This window comes from Pelophylax lessonae (assembly GCF_965119305.1).
Source record: "Pelophylax lessonae genome assembly, chromosome: 11".
NCBI classification, from domain to species: Eukaryota; Metazoa; Chordata; class Amphibia; order Anura; family Ranidae; genus Pelophylax; species Pelophylax lessonae.
Genome location: NC_138778.1, coordinates 150621389 through 150636156, shown reverse-complemented (window position 1 = coordinate 150636156; position 14768 = coordinate 150621389). Strand labels below are relative to the sequence as shown.

General features: G+C 43.2%; 1 protein-coding gene across 1 annotated transcript in view; it reads left to right on the top strand.

Annotated features, from left to right (window-relative positions):
• MRPL10 (mitochondrial ribosomal protein L10) overlaps window positions 1–14768 on the top strand; it is a gene marked incomplete at its 5' end in the record, with an annotated part of 37639 nt that overhangs the window by 19466 nt on the left and 3405 nt on the right. The window contains 2 exons of the mRNA XM_082272258.1: window positions 339–503; window positions 600–744. Of these exons, the coding sequence (XP_082128384.1) occupies window positions 339–503; window positions 600–744 (310 nt within the window). The remainder of the gene's footprint in view (window positions 1–338; window positions 504–599; window positions 745–14768) is intronic.

Sequence of the window (14768 nt, the reverse complement as noted above, 5' to 3'; positions counted from 1 at the left end):
ACATAGATGGGACAAAGTGCTGCATGCAACTAGAACAAAATTAAAAAAGACCTGAAGCCTGTTTAAACCTGCTAACAGTTTGTTTAAAGTGACAGCACTCCAAATAGGATCTATTTCACATTCCCAAATTGAAACTGGAAGGCTTCCAAAAAGTTGCACAAAGCTTGAAAAGGCTTGCTGAAAGATTACTGTACGCACTCCTCTCATATAAGTGAACAAGGTCTGGCAGCATTCTCTGATAGGAGGAAAAGTTTATATACTCTTTAATGTATAAAAATTACATTCTTTTTCGGCTAAATGCAGGTATTTGTGTGATAAATGTGATGTCTTATCTTTAGGAGAACTTATACGAGCGATTTCTATGTAACCAGCTAAGTGCGGTTTTCCAGGACAGTAAGATGATTGCAGTATTCCAGCGCAATTCAATCGGAGCAGAGGACTTTTTACTTTTTCGACACCGGTTGTTTAAACATGGTGCTCAAATTAAAATTTTTCCTAATCAGGTAATGATGGACAAAAATATATATATATTTTTACATGCAATGTGGAAGATAGAGAATATGGAATTATGAACTTCCTTGACTTTTCCCGTTCTCCAGGTCATTAGACAGGTTCTGGGCCAGTTCCAACTCCAGGCCATGCTACCATTATTTATTGGACATACCTTTATAGTGGTGAATCCCCAACCAAAGGTGAAGGAGATGCTACAGGCTGCACGGACAGTGCCACAAGTAGTGCTTTTGGGTGAGTTTCCAATGAATGTCTTATGGAATAAAAGTTTTTTGTGCATTTGAGAACGTATGAGGTTAATGGAAATGATCTGCTTGTTCATATAGTTCCTCCCAATTCATCAGCTCTTTCTACAGTTGTGGAGCAGTTCTGAGGTTTTAAACACTGGGGGGGCTTCTGGCTTTCTGCGGTATAATGCATGCCTGGTCTCAGAAATCCATTGCCTCTTAAATACAGTAGTGAAAATAAATCAAGTGCGCTAAACAAGTGTACTGGTGTTCTGCAAAAGGAGAAACACTAAATAATGCTTAAATCAAAAAGCTAACATTCCTATTCTACAACAAACTATTAAAGGTGTGAACCAAACCATATATAGATCTTCTAAATTAAAGGGGAGTTCCGGGCACGAAAACGTTTTTTCAATAAAAATACCCCCGGGACAGTCAGGGCTAGTACATTCCACAATGCATAGCCTCTGATCTGTCCCGGTTCGCACTTATCTGCAAGAAGAAATACTCACTTATAAAATTTCTTCTCCAGCATTGCCATCTCTGTTGTGGGCAGCTGAAGCCGGCGCGATCCTCTTCTGCGTCCTCTTCCGTATCTTCTTCTCCCAGAATGCGCCTGCACCAGCCCCTCTCGTCACTTCCGGTGCGGCGCCGCATTCCTCCACACCCAGAAGCTGTTTAGCAGGGAATGCGGCGTCGCCCCGGAAGTGACGAGCGGGGCCGGTGCCGTCGCATTGATTCCTGGGAGCGATGACGTTCAGCTCCCAGGAATCATCGCAAGACAGGAAGTGACGGCGGAGCCGCAGCACAGAGGGAGGAAGTGGAGAATAGGTGAGTATTTCTTTCTACAATTACAAGGTGAGTAAATAAAAAAATATATACCTAACTATCCAATTCCTTTTCAGGTGAAGAAGATCCAGCGGATGGGCACAAAATCGATTAGGTCGATTTTGTGCCCAGAACTCCGCTTTAATATACGTTATGGTAGTGCACAAAAACACAAATGTGTACAAAGGTGCAAAATGAAATGCAAAGTCCAAGTGATGGTGACAAATCCGTGGTGAATAAAAAAAGCAAAACAGGTAGTATTCCAGGTGACAGCCAGAAAACAACGCAATGTGCCTGATGTCCCACCACTGCTGTAAGTTTGCTTCTTACCAAAATTCAAAGGAAAAAGGGCATGTATGCAGCCAAATCCAATGAAAAAAACCTTGTGTTGAAGAGAGGGATAGGTGAATATCTTCCCACACCTTCCTAAAAGGTGGGGGGGTGAGCCTCTTACCAGATAATCAAGCAATGAGGGCCTTTCAATAATTCCTGACTGGAAGTATATTATTCATTACTCTCATCCAGATTCTTCAATGGACTGGTGCCTCCTGGTGGGCTCGGAGGGGAGGAAGGAGGAGCATACCGAGGACTAAGATTAGCATAAGACCACCAGGGGGCACCGGTCCATTGAAGAATCTGGATGAGAGGAATGAATATACAGTAAACCCCCCTCCATTGCGGGGGTTACGTTCCGGACCCAGCCGCGAAAAGTGAAAATCCGGGAAATAGAAAAACCCTATTAAAATGCATTGTAGGCATGATTTTTTACTGTCACTGTACGTGTAAAAGCATTTTAAGGTCTTTAAACACACTTTTAAAACAATAGAAACTCATTTAAACACATAAAAGTTACTGAGAGACATGGCAAGAGCTATGGAAAACACAAAAATATTTCAATTTTTATGATTTATATAGTAAAATAACATTCCAAAAAAAAACGCAATATACCGGGACCACAAAAACTGAACCGCGATGGAGCGGGGGTTTACTGTACTTCCAGTCAGGAATTATTGAAAGGCCCTCAATTGTCCTCGTGCGACACTGTACCTGAATAAAATTGACGTCCATTTTTTCCCACAAACAGAGCTTTCTTTTGGTGGTATTTTGATCACCTGTGCGATTTTTTTATTTTTTGCGCTATAAACAAAAAAAAAGCAACAATTCAGGGAAAAAAAAAAATATATATATATATATATATATATATATATATATATATTTTACATTCTGCTATAGAACATTCCCAAAAAAATTAAAAAATCAAATTTTTTTAAAATTTGACACTTTTGGGGGTACCAGTGACATTACTACAGTAATCAGTGCTAAAAATATGTACTGTTACTGTAATAATGACAATGGCAGGGAAGGGGCTAACACTGTGGGTGATCAAGGGGTTAAATGTGTAACTAGGGGCGTTTCTAACTGTGGGGGGCGTGGCTTGTAAAATGACCACAGAGACATGTGTTCCTATATAGAAGGATCACAGGTGCTCTATGACCATTCCAGAGAGAACGGTCAGCTGTGTTTACAACAGCTGACCGTTCTCCTCTCACAGCGGGGAACGATTGCGGGTGTCAGGCGGCAATCGGAGCCGCTTGCCCAGTGCATCGGCTTCCCCACTGACGAGTGCGGGCGGGAGCACGGCGGCGCATGCTGGCCCCCTAGCTGCCTGCGCACGACCAACGTATAGCTACGTCGGTTCACCCAGAAGCGGCTGCCTACCACAGTATAACTGCGGCGGGCAGTCGTTAAGCGGTTAATATAATTAACTTCCAGTAAGTGGGGCACTTGCTCACAAAGTCATTTCTAAACTTAAATCGGAGTTCGACCCCAAAGTGGAACTTCCGCTCATCTGCTTCCTCCCCCCCCCCCCCCCCCTCCCTCCGGTGCCACACTAGGCATCTTTCAGGGGGGAGGGGGGAATGGGTACCTTTGTTTGACAGGTACCCTTCTCCACTTCTGGGAGACAGCGCCGCAATGCCGTCCCTCGGAAGTTTGGCCCCCCTCCTCCTTTCTCCGTCGCTGACCCATTTAAATTGCGCAGTGAGTTGCACTCATGCGCAGTAGGGAACCGGCTGTAAAGCCGAAAGGCTTCACTGCCGGTTTCACTTAGAACGAATGGCCATGGCAGCCGATCTGAAAATCAGCTGGGGTGCAGACATCGCAGGCTCCCTGGACAAGTAAGTGTCTATATATTTTTAAAGTCGGCAGCTACAGTATTTGTAGCTGCTGACTTTTACATTTTTTTTCCCCAGCTGGAACACCGCTTTAAACCCCCCCCCCCCATGACCAGGCCTTTTTTTGCAATACGGCACTTCGCTACTTTAATTAAAAATTGTGAGGTCAGCCGATGCTGTACCCAAATAAAACTTGTAATTTTTCTTCCCGCAAATAGAGATTTCTTTTGGTGGTATTTAATCATCTCTGCGTTTTTTATTTGTTGCGCTATAAACAAAAAATTAACAATTTTGAAAAAAATGTATATATTTTTTACTTTTTACTATAAAATATATCAAATAAAAAAAATCGAATTTCTTCATAAATTTAGACCAATATGTATTCTGCTACATGTTTTTGTAAAAAAAAATCCCAATAAACGTAATTGATTGGTTTACTCCAATGTTAGAGCGTCTACAAACTGTGGGATATATTTATGGAATTTTTATTTAAATTTTTATACTAGTAATGGTGGCAATCAGTGATTTATAGCGGGACTGCGATATTGCAGCGGACAGTCGGACACTGACTGTGATCAAACACAGCTGATTGCTCAGTTCCTCCGCTCTGAGCAGAGAGCCGTTACTGTCAGTCAGCGGCTCTCTGTTCTCTTCCAGCACGCACAGGATTGCGGAGCTGTGGAAGGGCGGGAAGGCTGCCTCAGGCTCTCAGCAGATTGCTGAGAGGCTGAGCCAGGTGCCAACCCAGGCTTACATATGGTCGGGATCTTTTCAGAGCCCAGACCGGCTCTGTGACATCAGCCGACAGTGGTTGTCAGCTGAAAATTGGTCACAGAAGTGCAGAGCTAACGCACTCTTGTTACCCACAGGAGAAATATAGCCAAAAAGCTTTGGCCGTACTTCTCCTTTAAAGCAAAACTAAACTCCATTGATTTACCAGTTTCCCAAAACTGATATTTTCAAGGCATGATGTGAATGGTAATTTTCAAACCATCAAATGTCTGGTGTCATAACTGAACTCATGTGTAGCACCATGGCAACTGCAGATTGAACAGAGGCTAAGTTGGCTGCTTCCTTTGATGTAAAAGGTAGTAGGGTTTAGTTCCCCTTTAATTTCGTCATCGGATGGGAAGTCGCCCATACTGCTGCTAGAACACAGCGGCACTTACTGTATCTAGTTAATGCTACTTTAGTACAGTGCATCTGAAAAGTATTCACAGCGCTTCACTTTTTCCACATTTTGTTATGTTTACAGCCTTATTCCAAAATGGATTAGATTCATTATGTTCTTCAAAATTCTTCAAACAATACCCCATAATAGCATTAAAGAAGTTTGTGAAATTTTAGAAAATTTATTAAAAAATAAAAAAATCCCATGTACATAATTATTCACAGCCTTTGCCATGACACTCAAAGTTGAGCTCAGATGCATCCGGTTTCCACTGATCATCCTTGAGATGTTTCTACAGCTTGATCGGAGTCCACCTGTGGTAAATTCAGTTGATTGGACATGATTTGGAAAGGCACACACTTGTCTATATAAGGTCCCACAGTTAACAGTGCATGTCAGAGCACAAACTAAGCCAGGAAGTCCAAGCAATTGTCTGTAGACCTCTGAGATAGGATTGTATTGAGGGCACAGATCTGGGGAAGGGTGCAGAAAAATGTCTGCAGCATTGAAGGTCCCAATGAGCACAGTGGCCTCCATCATCCGTAAATGGAATAAGTTTGGAACCACCAGGACACTTTCTAGCACAGGCTGCCCAGCCAAACTTAGCGATCGGGGGAGAAGGGCCTTAGTCAGGGAGATGACCAAGAACCCGATGGTGACTCTGACAGAGCTCCAGCGTTTCCCTGTGGAGAGAGGAGAACCTTTCAGAAGAAAAACCATCTCTGCAGCACTCCACCAACCAGCTGGTAGAGTGGCGAGACAGAAGCCACTCCTCAGTAAAAGGCACATGACAGCCCGCCTGGAGTTTGCCAAAAGGCACCTGAAGGACTCTCCGACCATGAGAAACCCAAATTCTCTAATCTTATGAAACAAAGATTAAACTCTTTGGCCTCAATGGCAAGCGTCATGTCTGGAGGAAACCAGGCACTGCTCATCACCTGTGCAGTTTTACTGAAATGTTTACCACCATGATGCATGAGGAGAGATAATTGAAACCGTTCTTTTTTTTTTTCCCACCAGTATATGTATGTATGTGTGTAAACATGACATCTTCACAGCACAAATCCTGAGTGTGACTTATCCGTCAACCTGAATTTAAAGACTGCAATTGCCAAATATCTGAAAGACTTCAAAAGTCTATTTATTTCAGGTACTTATTTAGCGCCGTCTTTTGTTGCAGCGCATTACATATATATTGTACATTCACATCAGTCCCTGCCCTCAAGGAGCTTACAATCTAAGGTCCCCTAACTCACATTCATACATACCGTACACATACCAGGGCCAATTTAGACAGGAGCCAATTAATCTACCAGCATGTCTTTGGAGTGTGGGAGGAAACCGGAGTACCCTGTGTGGTCACAGGGAGAACATGCAAACTCCAGGCAGGTAGTCATTTAGGACTATAAGTGCTGGTATGCTGCATTGTAAAGCCCTGTGCATACGATCAGAATATCATACAAAAAATACTGCTTTTGAATCCGTCATAAGATAATCTGATCGTTAGTACACCGTTTTTCATCCGAAATTTTCAGAAGAGACAAACACGAAAATTTTTCTTGTACGATACCAGATCGTACAATTTTTTTTTTTTTTTTAATCAGTACAGTTTTCAAATGAAAATACGATAGAAATCCATTTCTTCACTTCACTTTCCTACTTTAGTAACCTATTAGTTTTCGAAATGAAGACTAGCATGCAAAAAAAAAAAAAAAAATGGACGATCATTTATCCGATAATCTCATCGTGTGTACCAGGCTTCAAGCGGAGTTACGGCCTCATATTTACAAAAATCGATTTTGGGCCATCCGCTTGCTGGGTGTCACCTGAAAAAGAAATGGATGCTCCCTATTTTTTATTTTTTTTGTTCACTTACCTTGTTATAGAAGAAAATATACTCACCTTCCTTCCACTTCCTCCCGAGCCGTCACTTCCTGTTTGCGATGATTCCTGGGAGCTGAACGTCATCGCTCCCAGGAGTCAATGCGCCTGCACCGGCCCCGCTCGTCACTTCCAGTGCAGGTGCGGCATTCCCTGCTAAAAAGCTTCTGGGCATGCCCAAAAACTGTGCAGGGATGACGCGCCTGCACCGGAAGTGACGAGCGGGGCCGGTGCAGTGCATTGTGGGACTCCGACGTCACCGAAGAGGAGGCAGAAGAGGACGCGCTGGCTTCAGCTGCCCACACCTGAGATGGGAGCGCTGGAGAAAAATTTTCTAGGTAAGTATTTCTTCTAAAAGGTAAGTGCGACCCGGGACAGTACAGAGGCTATCCATTGTGGAATGTACTAGCCCTGACTGTCCCGAGGGTATTTTTATCTAAATTTCACCCCCGAGGCCGGAACTCCGCTTTAAGTCTTCTGCAGTCCTGCCACTCCTCTAGTGAGGTGAAATTATTCAGGATATTTTGATTCTCCCATCCACTGCAGCTCTTATCTTACATTGCTCTTGTGTCCCACACATATCTCAGCTCATTGGAATTCTCCTGAGAGAAACAAGCATTTGTTTTTATGAAGCATTCTAATTAACTTTCTTCTTTTTTGCCATCCGTCCCTCTGTTTTTCTGGTTTGCTTTTATCTGGGTTTAAACTTTTTTTGATGTGTGAACGGCTGCCCCGGGGAGTTTCAGTAGGAGAAGAACACTCCAGTGGATTGAAGAATAGTGATGGTGGCAGATAAAATGCTGTCTTTGATGTTTGTGGAGAAGTCATACTCAGGATTTGAATCATATATAGTTTAGGAGTGTTTTGTTGCCTATGAAAAAAACCCATCCAGACCTTTGGATGAACTTTTTATTGTTTTCTTGATTCTTTATAAATTAATTTTTTTGAACTGGATAGTGGTGGCTACTGCAAAGTTCTACATTATTCTTGCCAAGTTTGAGAAGATGCTTTTTTACCGAGTGTCGTATGGTGGCTGCTAGCAGGAGTTAATTTTATCTATTTATATATTATGCACAGTATATCAAGTATCTTTTTCTAGTAAATTACACTAAAATAGCTCTGAGATCTATTTTTCATTAAATCTTTTGTTAATGTGTTTTTCTGCTTCCTTTTCAAAGCGGAAGTAAAGTCTGCTGGGTTTTTTTTTTTTCCAAGGTCTCAAGGTCCCCCCCCAGGTGGGTTATGCCATAATGTACGCACAGCATATTAGTACATTATGGCAGACTTACATTGGCTGCCACTGCTGTCAGTCAGCTAGCCAATCAGGAGAGAGAGGGTGCAGGGTCGGGGCTCCATGTCCAAATGGACGCAGGAAGCTGTGGCTCAGTTCGGGTGCCCTCATAGCAAGCTGCTTGCATTGGGGGCACTCAACAGGAGGGAGGGGCCAGGAGAGCAGAAGAGGGGCCCGAGAAGTGGAGGATCCGGGCCGCTCTGTGCAAATCCATTGCAACAGAGCAGGTAAGTATAACATGTTTGTTATTTTTATAAGGAAAAATTCACTTTAAGGCCTCTTTCACGCGGTCCGCCTCCGTAGGCAGATCCGTGCTGCTCAGCGGGGATCGATCCGCCGATCCCCGCTGAGTCGGCGGATGACAGCTCCGTCTCCGCTTGCAGTGCGGAGAGGGAGGTGTCACAGCCCCCGCTGCTCTCTATGGGGTATCAGATGAGAGCGGTCTCCGCTGACATCCGCTGCCCCATGGGGGTACATGGAGGATCCGATCAGATCCGCATAAAAAACTGACAGGCGGATCTGATCGGACCGCCCGTGTGAAAGAGCCCTAAGTTTCACATAATGTGCAAGTATGCGATGCGTACTAGCACATTATAACTTTGCCTTGCAGCTTTCAAAACAAAAAAAAAAAAAAAAAAGCTGGCAGTTTACTACCACTGATCTGATTGTACCATCTACTGATGTTATATTCTAAGATACACTAATGAAAATATCTTACAATCAAAATGTAAGTTAACCACTTTTGGACTGGAAAGGTTTTACTCCCTTAATGACCAGGTTATTTTTGTGATTCGGCACTGCGTTACTTTTAACTGACAATTGTGCGGTCGTGCGACGCTGTACCCAGATAAAATTGATGTCCTTTTTTTCCCACAAACAGAGCTTTCTTTTGGTGGTATTTAATCACCTCTGCAGTTTTTTTTTTTTTTTTTGCGCTATAAACAAAACAAAATTTCTAAAAAAAAATAATTACATTTTTACTCTCTGCTATAAAACACAGCCAATAAAAAAAAAAAAAAAATAAAACGTTTTCATTATTTTAGGCCAATATGTATTCTGCCACATATTTGTGGTAAAAAAAATCCCAAAGTGTATATTGATTGGTTTACGCAAAAGTTATCGCGTCTATAAACTAGGGGATAGATTTATGTACTTTATATTTATTTATAAAGTTTTTTTACTTACTAGTAATGGCAGCGATCAGCGATTTTTAGTGGGACTGCGACATTGCGGTGGACAGATCTGACACCTAACTGACAATTCTGACACTTTTGGGGGTACCAGTGACAATACTACAGTAATCAGTGCTAAGAATATGCACTGTTACTGTGATAATGACACTGGCAGGGAAGGGGTTAACACCAGGGGCGATCAAAGGGTTCAATGTGTCCCTAGGGGGAGTTTTCGAACTGTGTGGGGGTTGTACTTACTAGATGAACATAGAGATCTGTGTTCCTAAATAGCAGGAACACAGGATCCCTGTGTTCATCTGTGACAGAACGGTAGTCTGCCTTGTTTAGATAGGCACACTGCCGTTCTCTATAGGGAGCGATCGTGGGTGGCCGGCGGACATTGCGTCCGCCGGACCCTCTGATTGACTCCCCCCTCTAGCGGCACGCGCGCCCCTACTTGCTATTACACGAAACTACGTACGTTCAGGTACGTCGTTTCATGTAACAAAGCTGACCTGCCACAGTAAAAGTGCGGCGGCTGGTCGGCAAGTGGTTAAAGTAGAAGTCCAGTCAAATCCTATCTATGCTTAAATCTGCTGCCACCCCCATTCTAAGCCTATTCTAACTACCCTGTAACGGAAAGATTTTTATTCTTCTGCTGAGGGTGCTCTGCTCCGGTCACATGATCGGCCACCAGCTTCAGTTTAGGGGAGAGACAGCCAACAGCTGATGCCCCATAGTAAGCCTATTGATGACGTCGTCACCCAGGCTCTGCAGCTGTTGCTGCGATCTGTCCACTTTACTGAAGCCGGCCGCTGGAAAGATCATGTAACAGGACCTGAGCGCTCTCAGCATCGGTAATTATAAGCATCTTACCTTTACAGGGTAGTTAGAAAAGGCTTAGAATGGGAGTGGAAGCAGGTTTGAGAGTAGTTCGGTATTGACAGGATTTCTACTTTAAATGGTTAAAATGAGATTGTAAGTTGTGTTTTACATACATTTGACTTACAACCTTACTGCAAAAACTCCTTTTAGCTTTACAACTAATTGTATAGTGCAAGAGTATTCATAAACTATCCATTCACTTTATATCTTCTCAGGGAGACACGTGCACTATAGAATTGTTGGAAGATCTTAAAGAGATTGAACAGTCAGATTATAACATATGTCCAGCTTTACAACCTACGTATGTAATTATATTTTTTAATACAACCACATCCAAATGTCAACCACTTGCCGACCGCCTCAAGTAGATATACTGCGGCGGTCAGCCCCTCACAGGCAAAGTGACGTATATATAAACGTCACTAGCCTGTGAGGCTCTGGGGAGCGAGCGCGCGCGGTCACAGACCCCCCCCCCCGCGCGCGTGTGGCCGGCGGACCCGATGTCCGCCGGTCACTCTGCGATCGTCGGGGGAGAGGGAGAAAGGCAGGCGGCTTGTGTAAACAAGCCGCCTGTCATTCTCCCCTGTGTAGAAACAGTGATCATACGGTTCTACTATGTAGGACCGTTGATCAGTGTTCCTACAGCTCAAGCCACAGCCAATCACAGTTAGAATCACGCCCCTAGGGACACACACAGCCCCTCCCGCTCAAATAAAGTTAACCCCTTCACTACCAGTGTCATTTTACAGTAATAGTGCATATATATAGCACTGATTACTGTAGAAATGTCACTGGTAACCCCAAAAGTGTCAAAAATGTCAGTCAAGGGTCCGATCTGTCTGCCCCAATGTTGCAGTACCGCAAAAAAAATCACAGATCGCCGCCATTACGCGTTAAAAAAAAAAACAACAAAAATCTTTCCCTTTGTTAGTAAACGCGATAACTTTTGTGCAAACCAATCAAAATACGCTTTTTGCAATTTTTTTTTTTTTTTTTTACCAAAAATATGTAGCACAAAACAAATTGGCCAAAAATGTTAAAAAATTTTGATTTTTACTTTTTTTTTTTGGGAATTTCATATAAAAAAATGTGAAAAATATTGTTATTTTTGCAAAATTTACGCTTTTTTTTTGTTTATAGCGCATGATCAAAAAATCGCACAGGTGATCAAATACCACCAAAAGAAAGCTCTGTTTGTGGGAAAAAAGGACGTCAAATTCGTTTAGGTACAGCGTCGCACGACCGCGCAATTGTCCGTTAAAGTCACGCAGTGCCGAATCGCAAAATACCCCCTGGTCAGGAAGGGGGTAAAATCTTCTGGGGCTTAAGTGGTTAAAGACCTGGATCTCAAGTGAGCCTAGATATCTAGTTTGTTTGTTTAAACCAGGCATGTCTATATCCGATTACAGTAGGCCAAACTTGTGACGCTCGTGTGTAAGGGGCCTAAATGTTAATTCTGTGTTCTGCAAAATTTACTAAACAAAACCACACACATTTAAAAAAATGTGCATTTATTTATTTATTTGCATTTGAAAAACATTGCAGTCACAATGACAGGTGCAATTCTCAGGCTCCTGCAGACATGATAGGGCCTCTTTATGGAGAGGTTTGAGGTCTATAAGACCCCGAATCCCTCCTCTGCCCTTAAAAGCATTCAAAACACCAAGATCAGTGTTTTCGAATGCTTTAGATCTTTGAAAATGCCACCGTTGATACCTGGATAAACTGGAAGCGATGTCAGGTCGTCACTTCTGGGTTACGATAGTCGAGAGTCGATCAAAGGCGATCCGGGTTTTGCTCTGCTCTCCGATCAGCCGAGGAAGTGCTGGCTGGTTGCTCAGGTCTTCTGGTTAGTTAGCCGCTAGGTTTGCTTTTACAAGAGAGAAAACCGCTGGCGCTAAAAAACTTCACTGGCATCATTCTGGTGTAACCACTTGAATTCCAGTGACATACTGGTATGTTTCTGATCGGCAAGTGGTTAGGAAAATGCATATTCTCTGAAGATACTCTGATTATACTATATTGCTCTACTGGTACCACAAAGTATTTGTTCATAACTTTATTAGCCCTCTTACACCAACAGTTGACCTGGATCTTATGTGAGCCTACATATTTAGATTTCTGTACAGTTCACTTAGTAGATTGTTCATATACTGTAGATTAAGGATTCCCAAACTACGGCCCTCCAGTTCAGGAACTACAATTCCCATCATGCCTAGTCATGTCTGTGAATGTCAGAGTTTTACAATGCCTCATGGGATGTGTAGTTCTGCAACAGCTGGAGGGCCGTAGTTTGGGAATCCCTGCTGTAGATTGTAATATCTAGGCCGAGTTTGTTTTAACCAGGCATGTCTAAATCGGATTATGGTAGGCCAAACTGAGAGGACATCTTCAATGTCTGAGGGCCACACCTACTTGATTCCAGAAAATGATAATGGCACTTTGGAACCATCTGTAATTTTCAATATTTAATACTGTAAGGGGCCATAAAACATTTCCTGAAGTATTTCCATTATGTGGCCCATATAACATGTTGCCCATTGCCTTAAACTTAAAGTGGACCTTCAGTCTCAGTTGGCCCTCTTTAACCACTTCAATACAGGGCCCTTTCACCCCCTTCCTGCCCAGGCCAATTTTCAGCTTTCAGTGCTGTCACACTTTGAATGACAATTGCGCGGTCATGCTACACTGACATTTTTTTCACACAAATAGAGCTTTCTTTTGGTGGTATTTCTTCACTGCTGAGTTTATTTCTTACAAAAAGAAAAAAGACAGAACATTTTGAAAAAAAAAAAAAAAGTTTTCCTATTTTCTGTAGTAAATTTTGAAGATAAGTAATTTTTCTCCACTGATGTACGCTGATGAGGTGGCACTGATAGGCTGCACTGATGAGGTGGCACTGATGAAGAGGTACTAATATGCCGCACTGACGGGCGGCACTTATGGACACTGGTGAGCATCACAGATGAGCGGGCACTGACTGGCAGCACTATGGGCACTGATAGTGGGCACTGATGGGCATTGGTTGGGGGGACTTATGGGCACGTTTTACTTTACAGTAATCAGGGCACTGATGATCAGTGCCCTGATTACCTGTTCTAGACTCCCCTTTCAGGAGGAGCCACTGATCAGCTCTCCTCACCACACACTCTGACAGTGTGAGGCGAGGAGAGCCGATAAACGGCACTTCCTCATTTACATGTAACCGGCTGTGATTGGACACAGGCGATCACATGGGTAAAGAGCCATGTCATTTGCTCTTTATCAAGATCGGGGTCGGACCGTGTCCTAGCAACACGCCGCGGCCACGATCGCTGCACTGCGAGCGAGAGAGGCCGTTCTGGTGCGCCGTCATATGACAGTGCCCCAGACCAAGAGCTGCACCGCTCCGCTGTCATTTGACGGTGGGCGGGTGGCAAGTGGTTAAAAGATCTCTTCCGCGGCTCTTCCCAGTTCTCCCATCCCATCGGGAAACCCGAGCAACCAGCTGGCACGTCCGCCAACTGGTTGGAGTCCCGAACAAAGCCGGATTCAGCTTTGATGCAGTAACCCGGAAGTGGCATCACAATGTCTCTTCCGGTTTACTCGGCTGCTAATGGCGCCGATTTTAAAAAAGTGACATTATTAAAAAAAAATGCAGATTTCGACATATTGAATACTTTGAAGTGCAGTGGGGTGGGGTCTGGGGTCCTTTAGACCCCAGATCCCTCCATAAAGAGTGCCTGTCACTGCCTAATACTGTCACAAGGGATGTTTACATTCCTTGTGACAGCAATAAAAGTGATCAGATTTTTTTTATTTTTTAAAACCGTGCTAAAAATGAAATATAATAAAAAGGGAAAAAAGATTGCGCATGAAAGAAAACGCATACGTAAATTGTGCCCGCAAATGAAAACGGTGTTCCAACCACATGTGAGGTAACGCCGCGATCGCCAAAGCGAGAGCAATAATGCTAGAAAAGGGCCTCCCCTGTAACCCTAAACTGGTAACCGTTAACATTTTTTTAAAGCATCACCTATGGAGATTTTTAAGTACCGTAGTTTGTCACCATTACACGAGTGTACACAATTTTAAACCGTAATTAAACTGTATTTACTTGGCATGACATTATCTTTCACAATATAAAAAAAATTGGGCTAACTTTACTGTCTAGTTTTCTTTAAATGCAAATTAAATGTATTTTTCCCCCAAAAAATTGCATTTGAAAGACCGCTGCGCAAATACCACATGACCCAAAATATTGCAATGACTGCTATTTTATTCTCCAGAGGCTTTGCTAAAAAATAAAAAAAAGTGTGTGTGTATGTGTGTATATATATATATATATATATATATATATATATATATATATATATTTGTGGTCAGGGAAATGAGCCGAGGTGGAGAACATGACAACAATTAAATAACTACGGTAGTAGCGTGCCAAAACCGTAGTTCGGGCAGGCCTGTAAAATAAAGAGGGCCCGCCAAGAAGGAAGAAGAAGGGAATGTTGTAGAAAAGGGGAAGTGGTGGGAGGGATACGCGATCCCTGCACTAGCCCAGAAGAGGCGGGGGGCCCCGACCTTAAATAGGCAGCTCCTCCCCTCCCACAACTCCAGGCTCCGCCTTCCCATATATCTATCTCTAGA